This window comes from Typopeltis vanoorti, chromosome 10 (genome assembly GCF_054136105.1).
Source record: "Typopeltis vanoorti isolate ZY-2024b chromosome 10, IOZ_Tvanoo_1.0, whole genome shotgun sequence".
Lineage (NCBI taxonomy): Eukaryota > Metazoa > Arthropoda > Arachnida > Uropygi > Thelyphonidae > Typopeltis > Typopeltis vanoorti.
Window position 1 is genome coordinate 43,011,919 of NC_143558.1, and position 15,241 is coordinate 43,027,159.

A 15,241-nucleotide genomic window follows, 5' to 3' on the forward strand; every position below is an offset into this window, starting at 1 on the left:
TTTTTTCTCCATCATTATTTTGGAGGGGCTGATCAGGAATTCTATCCAGCACTAGGTTCTTCTAGTGCTGGATGGAAAGACAGCATAGGTATGATGTTATAAGTTTGTTAAAGGGTTGCTTCTCTTGTTCTGTAATAGAGTGATTAGCAGAACTAAATGGGACAAATGGATATCCCGATCTTCCTAAGCCATTTGACAGGATTCTACATGTGAGGTTGCTAAATAAATCAAAGGAATAGGTTTGCAAAATAAACTTGTGACATGAATAGAGAGTGACTGACAGGTATCAGAAAGTGTTGTATTTCATTGTTATTTAACTTATACAGGGTGTTCGGGATAAATTTGACAGTTTCGTAAGGAAAAAGAAAATCTTCTTTGTATCTATTAAATTTAATGAATTGACAAAAAAACATTACAGGCAGAGTTAATTACAATACTATCAACAAGATTTACTCAAAATAACCACCATTAGCATCGATCACAGCTTCAATTCTGCTTCGGAACCTCGAACAAGCTGATGTTACAGTCTCCCTGGGAAGGGCCGCAAAAACTGTTTTAATTTTATCCATTAACTGGGCTTTTGTATTACTGGAAGTGCGATTGGTGTCTTTTTCAACTGCGCCCCATACAAAATAATCCATGGGGTTAAGGTCTGGGGAGTTTGGAGGCCAAACATTTGGACTGGTGAAGTCGTAGAAATTTTCAGACAACCATTTTTGACTTTTCCCAGAGGTGTGGCAAGGGGCCGAATCCTGCTGCCATACATACGGCCTACCATTGGCTACCCTTGTTATCCAGGGCTTGACTACAGTTAGCAACTCCACGAACAAAGCCCGAATTCCAATGCCAGGGTTCTTCAACACCTGTTCCTGCAGATTTGCGAGGAATTCTGCTGTACGAACGCAATCAGATCGTCTGCTAGGGATCTTTCTTCTTGCTACATCCTCGTAGTCACCATTGCAAGTCTCTAGTTCATGCCTGATTGTTTTTACTGTATTCAGGGAGCATTGGGCAGCAGTCGTAATATCCTTATTTTGATGGCGGGCACGAATCATCATGATACAAGTTATTCTCTTCCATGATTCAGGTGGGTTCCAGCTATCCATCCTTTCTGACATCTTGTATATGAATGAAGAAGGGTCCAAACTTTTAAATGAAGAGAAGTGTGTGTTAATACATGTAACTTACGGAAAAATATAATTAATTATAAATATGTCAAATTTATCCCGAACACCCTGTATATTAATGATATTGGGGATGAATTAGAAGGTGATATTCAGTTGTTTGCTGATAATATTAAGTTTAGACAAGTAAAAAGGGACGTAACTGATTAGAATCCTCATGGTCTGATTTAGACTAATTCTTCTTCTTCTTCCTTTCCAGGCTTATAGGCCAAGTGGCCTGTTCCTGACTCAGTTCCATCTATTTAAGGGTCTTCCTCTGCATCAAGTACCTTTTGGGTGGTAATTTAGAATTTGTTTAGGTATTCTGCTTCTATTCATTCTTAGTATGTGTTCTTTCCATTTTTCTCTATAGCAAATAACTGTTTCATTTACGGAGGTTGTAATTCCAAGTTTTTTTCTGATTTCGCTGCTTTTCATTTTGTCCATTATTGTGACTCCTTCAGTTCTGCACAGAAATTTCATTTCGGATGATTCAATTCTTCTTTCATCTGCTTTTTTTATTGTCCATATCTCACTGCCTTAAAGTAAGGGTGGTTTAGCTACTGTATTGTAGATTCTTATTCGTGTGTGTGTTTTTGTATATAATTGGGTTTAAAAATTTTATTTATAATGCCTGTTACTTTTAAAAAGTTTGATATCTTTGGTTCTATATCAGCTTCATTTTCATATGACATTGTGCAACCTAAATATTTGAATGTATTTACTTGCTCTATTATTTTGTTGTTTATTACTATTTTGCTTCTTATTGGATTAGCACCTTTGAAGGCCATGACTTTTGTTTTGTCTGTTGATATTTTCATACCATATGTTTTTATCAGATTATTTAGACTCCATAATGATTTTTGTCATTCATCTTCATTATTTCCAAGGATTATTTGGTCATCAGCAAAAAGAAGAGTAGCTTATCTGGTGTTACGGTTTATCTTGAATCCTCCTTCATTAGTTATCTTCCATTCTTTTATGATTTTATCTATGTATATATTAAATAAAACTGAGAGAGGGCAACCCTGACGTACTCCTCGATTTATTGGTTTCCAGCTTGATGTTGAATGATTGTATTTCACAGATATTTTATTATCTTGATATATATTATATAAGGCGCTAAAGAATTGGTTTGGTATTTCATATTCTTCTAGGATTTCCCATAGTTTTTCTCTGATAATTTTATCAAATGCTTTGGTGTAATCTATAAAAGCTATGTGTGTTTCTATGTTCATTTCTCTGTGTTTTTCAATTAATAATTTTAACGTAAATGCAGAGTCTATGCAAGACCTGCCTTTTCTGAATCCATTTTGTTCTTCTATTAATTTTGGGTCTACTATACGTTTAAGTTTATATGCTAAGATTTTTGCATATACTTTATATGCAAAAATCTTAGCACGATAATTGTTACAATCAGATTTGTGTCCTTTTTTGTAGATGGGAATAACTATTGCTTTGGTCCAATCTTGTGGGCATTTTCCTTCTTTCCAGATCATATTATAAAAGTTAAGTAACCTGAGTGAGAATTCAAGTCCTGAATATTTGATAAGTTCCAAGTTTATATTGTCTTCTCCTGGAGCCTTTCCTGTTTTGCTTTGGGTTAATGCTTCTGTTAATTCTTCTAGAGTGCTGTTTTCCAAGTTATCAGAGATGTTTACAAAGGGTATTTTCTGTTTTGAATGTTTTCATTATACTATAGATCTTGGTAGTAATTTTCCTATGTTTCTATTTTAATGTTATTAATATCTGCTTTTTCTCTAGTTTCATTGCTTAGATCTTTGAGGATTTTATATGCATTAGGTCTTTTGAGCGTACAGTCTCTCTCTAATTTTGTTACAAAATTGTTCCGTCTGTTTCTGTTTATTCTCCTGCATGCTGCTTTTGCTATTGTTTTTTTTTTTTGTTGTATTCTATTTTTGATTCTATTGTTTTTAGGTTGAGCCAGTTTTTATATGCTTTTTTTCTTTTCTTCAATAATGCATTTAATTTCATCATCCAAGGCCTCTTTTTCTTTGTTCCTAAACTTTCTTTTGCAGCTTTTGTCATTATGGTTTTTAGGTTTGACCAGTCTTCTTCTATGTTCTGACTTTGTTTTATACTTGTCATCCAGTTCTTTATTCTTTTTTGGCACAAGTCTTTAATACTACTGTCGTCCAAAAGTCTAACTTTGAAAGATTCAAAATTTCTATTTTCCTTATGCTTTTTTGTTGTTTTCCATCTTGGTTCCCATTTTACTTTTCCAGTTAAAGGGTGATGATCTGATTCTATTTCAGATCCTCTGTATACTCTTGTATCTATTATCATTTCTGACATTTTGATATTGCTGATTATGTAATCAATAATGCTTTTTGTGTCTCTTTCTTCCCAGGTGTATCTGTGGATGTCTTTATGTTTGAAGAAGGTGTTCATTATTTTAAGGTTATTACTTATAGTAAAATCTCTTAATCTATTTCCATTTCTATTACAGTTAAGTTCTCCGATAGGTCCTATGTTTGGTTTATATGGTTTATTGCCAATTCTTGCGTTGAGATCTCCTATTACCAAAATGTGATCCTTAGGATTGGTCTTATTTAATATGTTCTGCAGTTGGATGTAGAAGTTTTCTGAGTGCTCCTCTTTTCCTTCTTCAGGTGCATAAGTTCCAATTACTGTCATATAGCCTCTGTCTATTTTAATTCTCATTTCTATTATTCTATAGCTCCAAAAGTTGTAATGGATTATATTGTTTCTAAGAGATTTATGTAGAAAGATCATTACACCAGATTTAGCTCTCTCTTCTGCTTTTACCCGACTGTATATATATATAGATATAATTTTCAGTTTCGTCTGTTCCTCTCTGCTTTTTTTTTAGATTCTGTAATTACTGCTATTTTTACATTTCTTTCTTCTAGTGCTTGGTCCAGTTCTATGATTTTGTGGTGGATACTTCTCACATTTCAGGTGGCTATATTCCAATAGGTGTATTTCTGCTTTTTTTTTTTTTGTTTTCTTCTCGAATCCTTAGTCCAAGCCAGTTCGTTACCAAAAAAGTCTGTCCGTTTACTATCTTCATGAGTCTTTTTAGTGGGTTAAAATTTTGACTGAGAGGGTTACTGGCCATCTGCAATCTAGCTTGGTGATGGGGTTGCCATCTTGAGGCCTTCAAGCTTGCCTTAAGTGGTAGGAGAGATTTTTAAAGAGAAGACATAGAGATAGAGTAGAGATAGAAACAGAATGACCCATAGCCCTCGATTACTCTAATAGCATTAGGGTCATGAGTTACAAGAGTTGGGTGAGGAATGCCATATAGAAAAGGTTAAAAAGCAAGGGGGGCCTACCTCAAAGAAGAGGGAAGAGAGAGAATAGACCCAGCTAGGGGACCATGGGAAAGCCACTTCCCTTGCTATCAAGATGATAACCCCCACCTGTGGCCCTGTTGGTCCACGAGTCCTTATTCAACATATTCGGACCACCCCACCATATCTGGTGGACTCCCCTATCTGCCACCCAGGGGACATGCTCTCTAGAGGTTACAGGGTCTTCTGAGAGATTTAGACTAATTTCTATGGAGAAATGTGATTAATTTTCAATTTAATGTCTCCAAATCTAGGTTAAGCATTATGGACAAAGGATATTGTAGGCAGAGGATCATATTAATGGGAATTTGCTTCAAATCAATGAAGCTAGAAAATTGGAGAGGGTTATAGTACATTGAGTTAAAAATTTAGAAACCACATTGCTTTAAAAGCTTGTAAGATAAAAAAGTTTTACTATCACTGTTCAAGGCTCTCATAAGGCTGCATCTGGGCTACTGTGCACAGATGTAATCACCTAGGTTTTGAGGAGAGGGGGGGGAGGTAGGTAGGTAGGTAGATAGAAGATTCAGAGGCAGGTGACCAAGATGAAAACTGACATATGGAATTGTGCATAGGCAAAATGGCAGGTGCTTGTGTACAGACCGAGGGACTGTTGTTTTCATATTTTGAGGGGGAAAAATGGGTGAGAGGAAATGTAATAAAAACATAGACCGTAGTAAGAGAAACTTACAGTACAAAAGTCACATTTTGCAGTACACCTTCTGCCTGCATCAGCACATGTCTAATGCATGTACAACTCAAATTAATCTCTTGAAAATTGGCCAAGAATGTCAAGATTGTGCTAGCTGATCACTTACACACTTTCATGTCCTTTATGCATCCTGCAGCTGTTGGTCTGTTTTAGAAGGACAATGTGCCATTCCACCGGGCCACAACTGCCCAAGCATGACTTGAGAAACACTCATCTGAGTTTGGGACCATTCGGTGGCCCCAAAGGTCCTCTGATCTAAATCTAATTGAATCTTCCTGGGATGCCATAGAGTGAGACATCAGATCCGTGTATCTGGAACTGACAGATGCAGTTGCTGCAATAGGCATGGCTGGAATTACCTCCGTCATCTGCTGGAGTCAATGCCTTCGAAAGTACAGGCTGTTATCCACACTAGAGGATGGACACACTATTAGGTAGGTATCTCGAACAGTTTGTCCATTCAGTTCATATGGAAAAGATTTATTTAAAGTTAAAAGGGGAGAAAAGGATGCATAAGGTTCAGATTCTTTTCACAACAAGTGCGTGTGTAGAATGTTCTGTCATTAGATATTGTGAAAATGTGAGTGTTCACGAAGAGATATAATAGGTATTAACACGAGTGACTAGTTATTTAAATTATACATATTTTTTGGTCATTTCATTTCATGGCTGGAATTACCTCTGTCATCTGGTGGAGTCAATGCCTCGGAATGTACAGGAAGATTTTAATTTAACAATAAGTCTTATATGTTTTGACTAGTTATTTATTGTTTATTATTATTATGTATACTCCTTCAAGGAGCAGTGGACTTGGGAAAATTGGAGATAGCACTGTCATGCAAACTGACTGCTAGTAATTTATAGAACTGCTATTATCTTGTGTGGACTATTTTTATTCTGAAATTCCATTGACTCTTTATTTAATTTTTTAGCAGAATTATGCATGAAATGAACTTTTGATTCTTAATCACTTCTGCATTTATTTTGCTGTGAAGTTATAAAGGTGTCATTTAAACATCCTATGCTCATAAGCATTATGTGTCATTAGAAATAATATTTACATATCTTTATAATTTAATTTAAAGATTTTTTTTGTCGATGTTAAAATGTTTTTATGAAATAACATACTGAATTTCCCTTGCCAACAAGAAAAGATGGAAGAATAATCTGTATGTTGTACTATATATAAATATATAGCGATATTTGAAATGCACTCAATTAATAGTAAAGTTTTAAAATTATATTTTCCATAAATGATTTTTGTTTATCCCTCCCCAGATGATCCAGCATTTCAGTTATCATGTAACAGCTCTTCTGATGACAGGTAATAATATATTATCTCCTAATTAAATCTCTGCATGCATGTGCATAAACTTACAATGTCTTTGCCTATAAAGATAATTTGATGACCATGGAAATATAATGTGTAATAATTAAATAAATTTACACTTTATTTAGTAAGGACTTTTCAGTAGATTGTTACAGTAATTTTGCTATAACTGTGTTTACTGTAATGAGAGTTTACAACAAATTATTTACAACAAATTACAGGAATTAAAACAAGTCACAGTCACCTGCATAATCAACATTCACTAGAATTAGTAATAAGCCCAAAAGATGGAAAAGAATTGTATCAAAAATGCACTGAGTGAACCCAAATCAAATCGACATGGTAAATAGGCAGACATCAGGGCTTCCCATCGCATTCGACGAATGTGTGTACATGTGGCTATCTTAGTGACTTTGATCATGAACATATTATCGTTAGACAAGACAGATGGGTCATTCCATTGCTCAAATGGCACGAACCCTAGGGTTCTTGGCGGCAATCATATCGAGGCCCTCTGCAAGTATATCATCAATGGACATATCAATGCCCAACAAGCAAGTGGTAGCTGACCACATGCCATTGAGGACCAGACATAGACTCTCCAGGCTTTTACAGACCAACCATAGGGTAACGACAGCGCAAATCACAGTTTCAATGTTAGAAGTCCAAGCAGTATCAGTGAGCGAATGGTACGATGTACCTTGCATACCATCGGCTAAAGGAGCCAATGCTCTGATCGTGTACCACTGTTGACAGCTCATCATTGGGCATTGCACCTCACCTGGTGTCGGGACCATCAAAACTGGACCTCTGCAGAGTGGACCAGAGTCATGTGATCTGATGGGAGGGTGCGTTTGTGGTGTCAACAGCATGAGGCCATGGCCCTGTTGTGCCAGATTGGCTCTGTTCAGGAAGAGCAGTTCTGTGTTGGTTTGGTGAGGCCTTTTCATGTGACACATTAGATCCCTTAATATGTCTGGAGAGGTCCTTAAATGCTGCGAACTACCAGAATGTGCTAGCTGATCACTTTCATGTCCTTTATACATCCTGCAGCTGATGGTCTGTTTCAGAAGGACAATGCTCCACCCCACCGGGCCACAACTATCAGGCATGGCTCGAGAAACACTCATCTGAGTTTGGGACCATTCAGTGGCCCCAAGGTCCCCTGATCCAAATCTAATTGAATCTTCCTGGGATGCCGTAGAGCGAGACATCAGATCCATGTATCCGGGACTGATGTAGTTGTTGCAGCAGGCATGGCTGGAATTACCTCCGTCATCTGGTGGAGTCAATGCCTCGGAACGTACAGGCTATTATCCGCACTAGAGGATGGACACGCTATTAGGTGTGTCCATCCTCTAGGGTATCTTTAATGTTTTTGTCCATTCAGTGCATATAGAAAAGATTTATTTAAAGTTAAAAGGGGAGAAAAGAAAGACATCTCATCAGCTGATGGTCCACATCTGCATGCATGTGAAATTCAGTGTGCAAGAAGATACATAAATAATACATTTATTTATGATACACAGAGACACACACACACACACACACACACACACAACCTTAGAGAAAGGGAGAAATAAGATCTTTAATGAATATCTAAAACCATTAAGATGAATCTTATGACAAAACATTTATCCAAATTTATATTTTAGATGCTTTACTTTGAGACTGACTAATATATGTTTTTTCACAATCATTAAAAAAATAAAGAATGCTGAAAAGTGCACTGAATGTAAATGAGCAAGTCTCATAGCATACTTAAAAAATGTTTCTAAAAGTAGTTCAAGATAGATTCTCCCATAGATTGAGTTCCATCATCAGCAGAAATCAATTTGATTCAGTGAAGCAACAGACATAAATGGTCTTAACAAATACAGTTTATACTGACTTTTCCTTTCATCAATACTTTTTTGTTAGTTTGTTATAGTGATTATTGAGTGACTATTACCAAGAGTTTGTTATAATTATTTCACTAACAAAATGATTCATTATAGTTGACAGGAAGTGTTATAAGCGTTTTCTATAGTGAGCATTAATTGTATAGCTGAAATCAGCGTGGAAATGCAGAAAGATCTATTTGTTTTATTGATCATGATTAATATGAAAAATAATTCAGTACGGTTCAGCTTGAACTTTCCTTTAATATTGAAATTGACAGAAGAAATATTAAAATAATTCAAAATGTATGTATCGTAATCAAGAAGCTGCTGTGGAAATAAATCCTGAGGAGAACTCTTCATGTAGATTAAGATAGAGTATTTTCTACCAGGACTGGATATTATCATTACTGCACTTTAATACACTGGTGTCCATAACCTAAGGACATTGCCTGTATGTGAAAAAAAATTTTCATGACTACAACCAAATGTGGACATAAATTTATTGCCAGCATACTAATAAATTATATTACACAAAAAAAAATGTGTTATAAATTTCGTACAAATTAAATTGAAGTACATTTTTGGCAAAAGTTGCAAATTTCCTAAGGATGTAGTTAAGGAATTAATATACAGTGCTTACATAAAACTATGTGGAAAGACATTTTAGTATGGAATATGTCCATTCCAAACTGTGATGCAGTTCTCAAAACATCATACCATGCTTAGCACCAAGTGATTCAGGAATTCTTGAGGGGAAACTGGCCCAATCCTCTTTCAAGAACATCTCTCTATTGCATCCCAAATGTTTTCTGTGGAGTTGATATCTGGGAGATGTGGCCACTCAATTTGCTGAATATCCTCGGTCTCCAGAAGTATCTCCACTGCTCATGTACAATGTGGTGTGTCACTGCCTTCCTTAAAAATGAATTCTTTGCCTAAAACACCACAGAACAATTGAACATGACATTGAAGAAATTCATTGCAATAACGTTCGCCAGTCATACTCCATTTTTTTCAGCACTTGTAACTCGGTGCATCCGTTAAGCATAATGCCTCTCCATACAATGAAGGCCTTGTTTACTTTCTGGAGAAGAATTTCAAGCAGCAATGCATCTCTCTATTGCATCCCAAACATGTTCTGTGGGGTTGAGATCTGGGAGACTTTTGGTCACTCATTCACTGAATATCCTCGGTCTCCAGAAGTATCTCCACTGCTCGTGTACGATGTGGTATGTCATTGCCATCCATAAAAATGAATTCTTTGCATACAGCACCACAGAACAATTGAACACGACATTGAAGAAATTCATTGCAATAACATTCACCAGTCATAATCTGTTTTTTTTCAGCACTTGTAGCTTGGTGCATCCATTAAGCATAATGCCTCTCCATACAATGATCCCAGCACCATCATATTTATTCCTTTCAAGAACATTTTCATGATGGTAAGCACTACTACTTTCATGCCAGATCAAGTCTCATCTGGCACTTGATCGGGATGAAATTAGAATTGGAGGTAAGACTAAAATGATTCTCATCTGTAGAATATATTAGTCCACATGCTGTCTTGTCCAGTTTTTATGGATACAACACCAGTGAAAACATGTTCTATGATGAGCTGTGGATAAAAGGATGCAGACTACAGGCCTTGGACATATAGGTCTACTTGTTGCAGACATCTTGCCATAGTTTATCGAAATATTTGTGTACATGTGCTTTGAATGGAGTCCACTTGCAAGCCTGACTTGCCATTGTGCATTGATTATGTTTTGTGGTTATAACCAAAATCAAAAATCTTTCTTCATGCTCTGTGGTAGTGTGCAGTCAACCTCTTAGCTAGTGTCTGGAACACATTCCAGTTTTTTTGAAACACTGCCCAGAGCCTGGACACAATGGTATGTGAGATTCCAAACTTTCTCTGGCAATATCAGTAATTCTGCAGCCTTGTTCAAGCTTTCTAGTAATTTTTCCCCATGTGAAATCATCTAGATGAGACATCACAAGACATTCAAATTTGTAACTTTATTCCTTCGCAAAAAGAGTTTCCTCAAACACGGTTTGCTTAGAATTGCCTTTTATCCTGTTGAGTGCTACTATGATTCGATTCAAAAATTTGAATGTGTACTTGCTTTCTACTCGAAACCATCAATTATAGAAACTGCCACAAGCCGATTTATCTGATTTTGCAGTTGTAATCTTCAGAAATTGTGTTTGTCCTTAGGTCTTGGACACCAGTGTATTTACTCAGAAATTATAACTGATAACTCCCAAAAATATGAGATGGTATCACAATCAATAGAGTAGTAATAAACAATTATAATAAATGTCAATGAATATTTCCTCTTTGCCCTCGATGATAGGACCTTCAAAATTTAACAAATACAGGGTGTTCGGGATAAATTTGACAGTTTCGTAAGGAAAAAGAAAATCTTCTTTGTATCTATTAAATTTAATGAATTGACAAAAAAACATTACAGGCAGAGTTAATTACAATACTATCAACAAGATTTACTCAAAATAACCACCATTAGCATCGATCACAGCTTCAATTCTGCTTCGGAACCTCGAACAAGCTGATGCTACAGTCTCCCTGGGAAGGGCCGCAAAAACTGTTTTAATTTTATCCATTAACTGGGCTTTTGTATTACTGGAAGTGCGATTGGTGTCTTTTTCAACTGCGCCCCATACAAAATAATCCATGGGGTTAAGGTCTGGGGAGTTTGGAGGCCAAACATTTGGACTGGTGAAGTTGTAGAAATTTTCAGACAACCATTTTTGACTTTTCCCAGAGGTGTGGCAAGGGGCCGAATCCTGCTGCCATACATACGGCCTACCATTGGCTACCCTTGTTATCCAGGGCTTGACTACAGTTAGCAACTCCACGAACAAAGCCCGAATTCCAATGCCAGGGTTCTTCAACACCTGTTCCTGCAGATTTGCGAGGAATTCTGCTGTACGAACGCAATCAGATCGTCTGCTAGGGATCTTTCTTCTTGCTACATCCTCGTAGTCACCATTGCAAGTCTCTAGTTCATGCCTGATTGTTTTTACTGTATTCAGGGAGCATTGGGCAGCAGTCGTAATATCCTTATTTTGATGGCGGGCACGAATCATCATGATACAAGTTATTCTCTTCCATGATTCAGGTGGGTTCCAGCTATCCATCCTTTCTGACATCTTGTATATGAATGAAGAAGGGTCCAAACTTTTAAATGAAGAGAAGTGTGTGTTAATACATGTAACTTACGGAAAAATATAATTAATTATAAATATGTCAAATTTATCCCGAACACCCTGTATATATTAATAACTTATTAAATATATTAATATTAATAACAGCAACCAAACCTTAGAGATTCAGCCCGAGAGGCATGTGGTGAGGTTGTCTGCAAGGATAGAAAAATCAGAACTCCATGGTGGACACAGGAAGTTAAAGAGGCAGTGAAGGAAAAGAAGAAAGCATATCAAAAGTTCCTGGCAAATAAGTCAGCTTGTGCTCTGAGAGAATACAGAGAAAAATGTAAGAAAGCTAAACACTGTGTAAAACTAGCTAAACAAAAGTGATGGGAGGACTTTGGCAAGAACATAGAAAATAAATATCAAGAAGGTGGTAAGATATTCTGGAGGTTGTTGAAGAAGCTTAGAAATGGAGGAAAGAGTGCTGTAAAAGGAGTTAGAGATGATAAAGGTGACATGAAAACGGGGGAAAAAGTTATCCTTGAAGTATGGAGTAATTACTTCGAGAAATTGCTAAATGAAACAAGCAATGATAGCACAGTGGTAAAAAACACTCAACAGATATACTGTCAGGAATACATATCCATACTTGAAGTAGAAAAAGTGCCATCAAAGGCTTGAAATGTGGAAAGACAGCAGGAGTAGATGATATTCGACCAGAAATGCTCAAGTAAGCCTGGACCGAGGGACAAATTCCCAATGACTGGAATAGAGCTCTAATAGTACCCATATATAAAAAGGTAAATAAAACTGAATGTGAGAATTACAGAGGTATTTCCCTACTGAGTGTTCTGGTATGATTTATGCAAGTATACTTGAGAAAAGGTTGAGAAGAATTGTGGAAGAAAAGCTTGGTGAAGAACAAGCTGGATTCAGGCCAAATAGAGGCTGTCAGGATCAGATCTTCACTTTATGACAAATAGTTGAGAAAGCATGGGAATATAACAAAGATCTATATTTAAATTTTGTCGATCTGGAAAAGGCATATGACAAGGTGCCAAGAGAGAGAAGCTATTCAATATGCTACAGTTATATGGTGTCAATGGAGCATTATATCAAGCAATACTTAGTCTTTATTTGAGTTGTAAGTCAGCAGTTAGAATTGAAGGAAGTACAGGAAGATGGTTTAATGTTAAAGCTGGTGTGAGACAAGGATGTACATTATCCCCTCTGTTATTGATTATCTATATGGATCACATTATGAAGAAAAGTGGTATTAAACATGATATCAAAATTGGAGATGTTAATGTTAGCTGTTTGCTTTATGCGGACGATGTTATACTGCTAAATAAATCCACTACAAGCCTGCAAGATTCCCTGACTAAATTGAATAACTGTTGTAATAGATATGGTATGAAGGTCAGCAATAAAAAGACAAAGACAATGAAAATAGGCAGAATCGTTGAAAATGTCAACTGCTTTGTGAACGAGAACCTGTGGAATAAGTAAAACATTTCAGCTACTTAGGCACGATTTTTAGTGAAGATGGTAAATTAAATATGGAAATAGACCATAGAATCAACATAGAGGTGTTAAGTCGGAGTGAAACAAAATATTAAAGAAAATTATATTTCACTCAGACTTAACATAGTTTTCACTCTCTTGGAGCATGTAATGATTTTTCAGAAATGAATAAGCACTTGTATAGTAATCTTAATTTAGTTTTATGTCTTTTATATTATATTGTATTGTGAAATTTTATTATGTATGGCTGCTTAGTCTCAAATATTATGTAAGTACCTGACAATTGCTGGGAGAGAAATAATATTCAAAATTGCGAAATGGCTGACTTCAGAAACACATAATACAGTGTACAGGCATATCCTTTAGTAAGCACGGTGCCTTTCCCCCCTTCCACCGCTACACTCCGTAAGTTACGAGAGGATTCCGCGTGTGGCACTAAGTGCCGTGTGACGTGAAGAAAGATGACGTAGATGTTGATGACGAAAGAGAAAGGAGTGGCACGACGTTTAAAAGTGCATGTAACGCTGGAGATAAGGCTTTTTAAACGTTTTCCTGCTGCTGTGTTCCTGTGTCCTTGTAGGTCCGGCTGGTGTGGAGCCTCCACGTGGTTTTCCTTTGTTCAAGGAGATATCGGAAGATTGCCCACCAGTTGGAAACTAGCCAAGCAGACTATATTTGTGGAAGACTACAGAAACATCCAACTATGAAGTACAGAGGGAATCCATAGTGAACATCCTGAGAATGCGCGAAGTAAAGTAGTCATAGAAGGCAGATATCCGACGAGATAAGGAAGCGGCCAAAGTAACATAACAGCAATTGGTAAGGTGCAAAATTTTATATCTTCTATCTAGTGGAAATGATTAGGAAGATTTTATTGTAATGTGCTATGAGAGACTCTTAGGACAGCATATTGATAGATTGAGAACGAAACAGAATATTGTACGTAAAGTTTATGTGGCAGATAGAATCTAGAAATTACTGCTAAAATTGAAAGAGATACAGAAAGTTGTTTCATGAATTAACCTTGAGAGAGAGATTTACTCGAGTTCTTAATTGAGTTTGTTATATATATATTGAATAGGATTCGCAGAGAAAATTGAGAATAGAACTTAATTCATATTGAGAATGAAATTGATTAACTAGTGTAGCACAAAGAGACTAAGTGTATTAAATGTTATTAAATATGTTTCTCAGATTGAGATTTATAGAAAGGATAAAGTAATTGTAAATATGAGCTTTAATTCTCTACCTAGCTTTGATTGTTTGATTGACTCAGTGTTATAACGTGTATTATATGTAATTTTCTTGAAATTAAATGTTTTGTTTAAATATAAATGTTGTATTGCCTGAACTTAGAACCTATTGCACTTGCTCATAAAATTTAGCGAACCTCAAAAGGCGGGAGAATAGATAATATTGGGTCATGACCGCAAGTTGGAAAAATATAGTTGATAAGAGTGAATGCTGACTGTATTCTAACTCCTTGGTCATACAAGTTTAGTATAACCTAGGATTCAGGGTGCTGCAGCAAAAATAATAAATTTCTCTGAATTTGAATAAGGAGTTAGAACCAGTGCTGAGAGAAAGAAATAGACATCCGCCATTAGAAATTTCTTTGTCTCACAAACCAACAGCTTCACTCTTGTCAGGGACTCGGCCTGAGTTAAGCTAAGTGAGATAGGAGTTTAAAGTAAATGGTATTAAATAAGTAATAAGAAAAGAAAATATAGGAATTATGGAGAGAAAGGTAGAATAAAGTAATATATACATATAAGAGATAAAAGAGGGCCCAAAACATAGCAGAGTCGATACAACAGCTGGTATGGTAGGAAGTCAATTGAATAAATTCATATGGTATAAGAGAGAAATTAGTCAGAACACTAAATTAGCTGTATATAAGACAGTGTTCAAACCAGTTTTAACTTATGAATCTGAGAGCTGGGTCAGAAGTAAAACACTTGACCAAAGACTAGAGACTGCAGATATGAGAGTCCTGAGAAAAATTAGAGGCATGAACAGATGGCATCAATGGCAATATCATATTAAAAATGATTATATTAGTTAAGAACTTGACATTGTCAGCATCCAGGAATGCATTAGCAGAGCTAATCTAA

The 15,241-nt window shown here is 36.2% G+C and overlaps 1 protein-coding gene across 2 annotated transcripts in view; it reads left to right on the forward strand.

Moving 5' to 3' along the window:
• The window catches only part of Pex6 (peroxisomal biogenesis factor 6), a 338,534-nt gene that overhangs the window by 48,730 nt on the left and 274,563 nt on the right, over positions 1 to 15,241 (forward strand). For both annotated transcript variants that reach the window (XR_016548921.1, XM_090398889.1), the window contains exon 4: positions 6,492 to 6,537. Coding sequence is in view for 1 of the 2 variants with exons in the window: in XM_090398889.1 (XP_090255015.1) it covers positions 6,492 to 6,537 (46 nt within the window). In the remaining variant the exon portion in view is untranslated. The remainder of the gene's footprint in view (positions 1 to 6,491; positions 6,538 to 15,241) is intronic.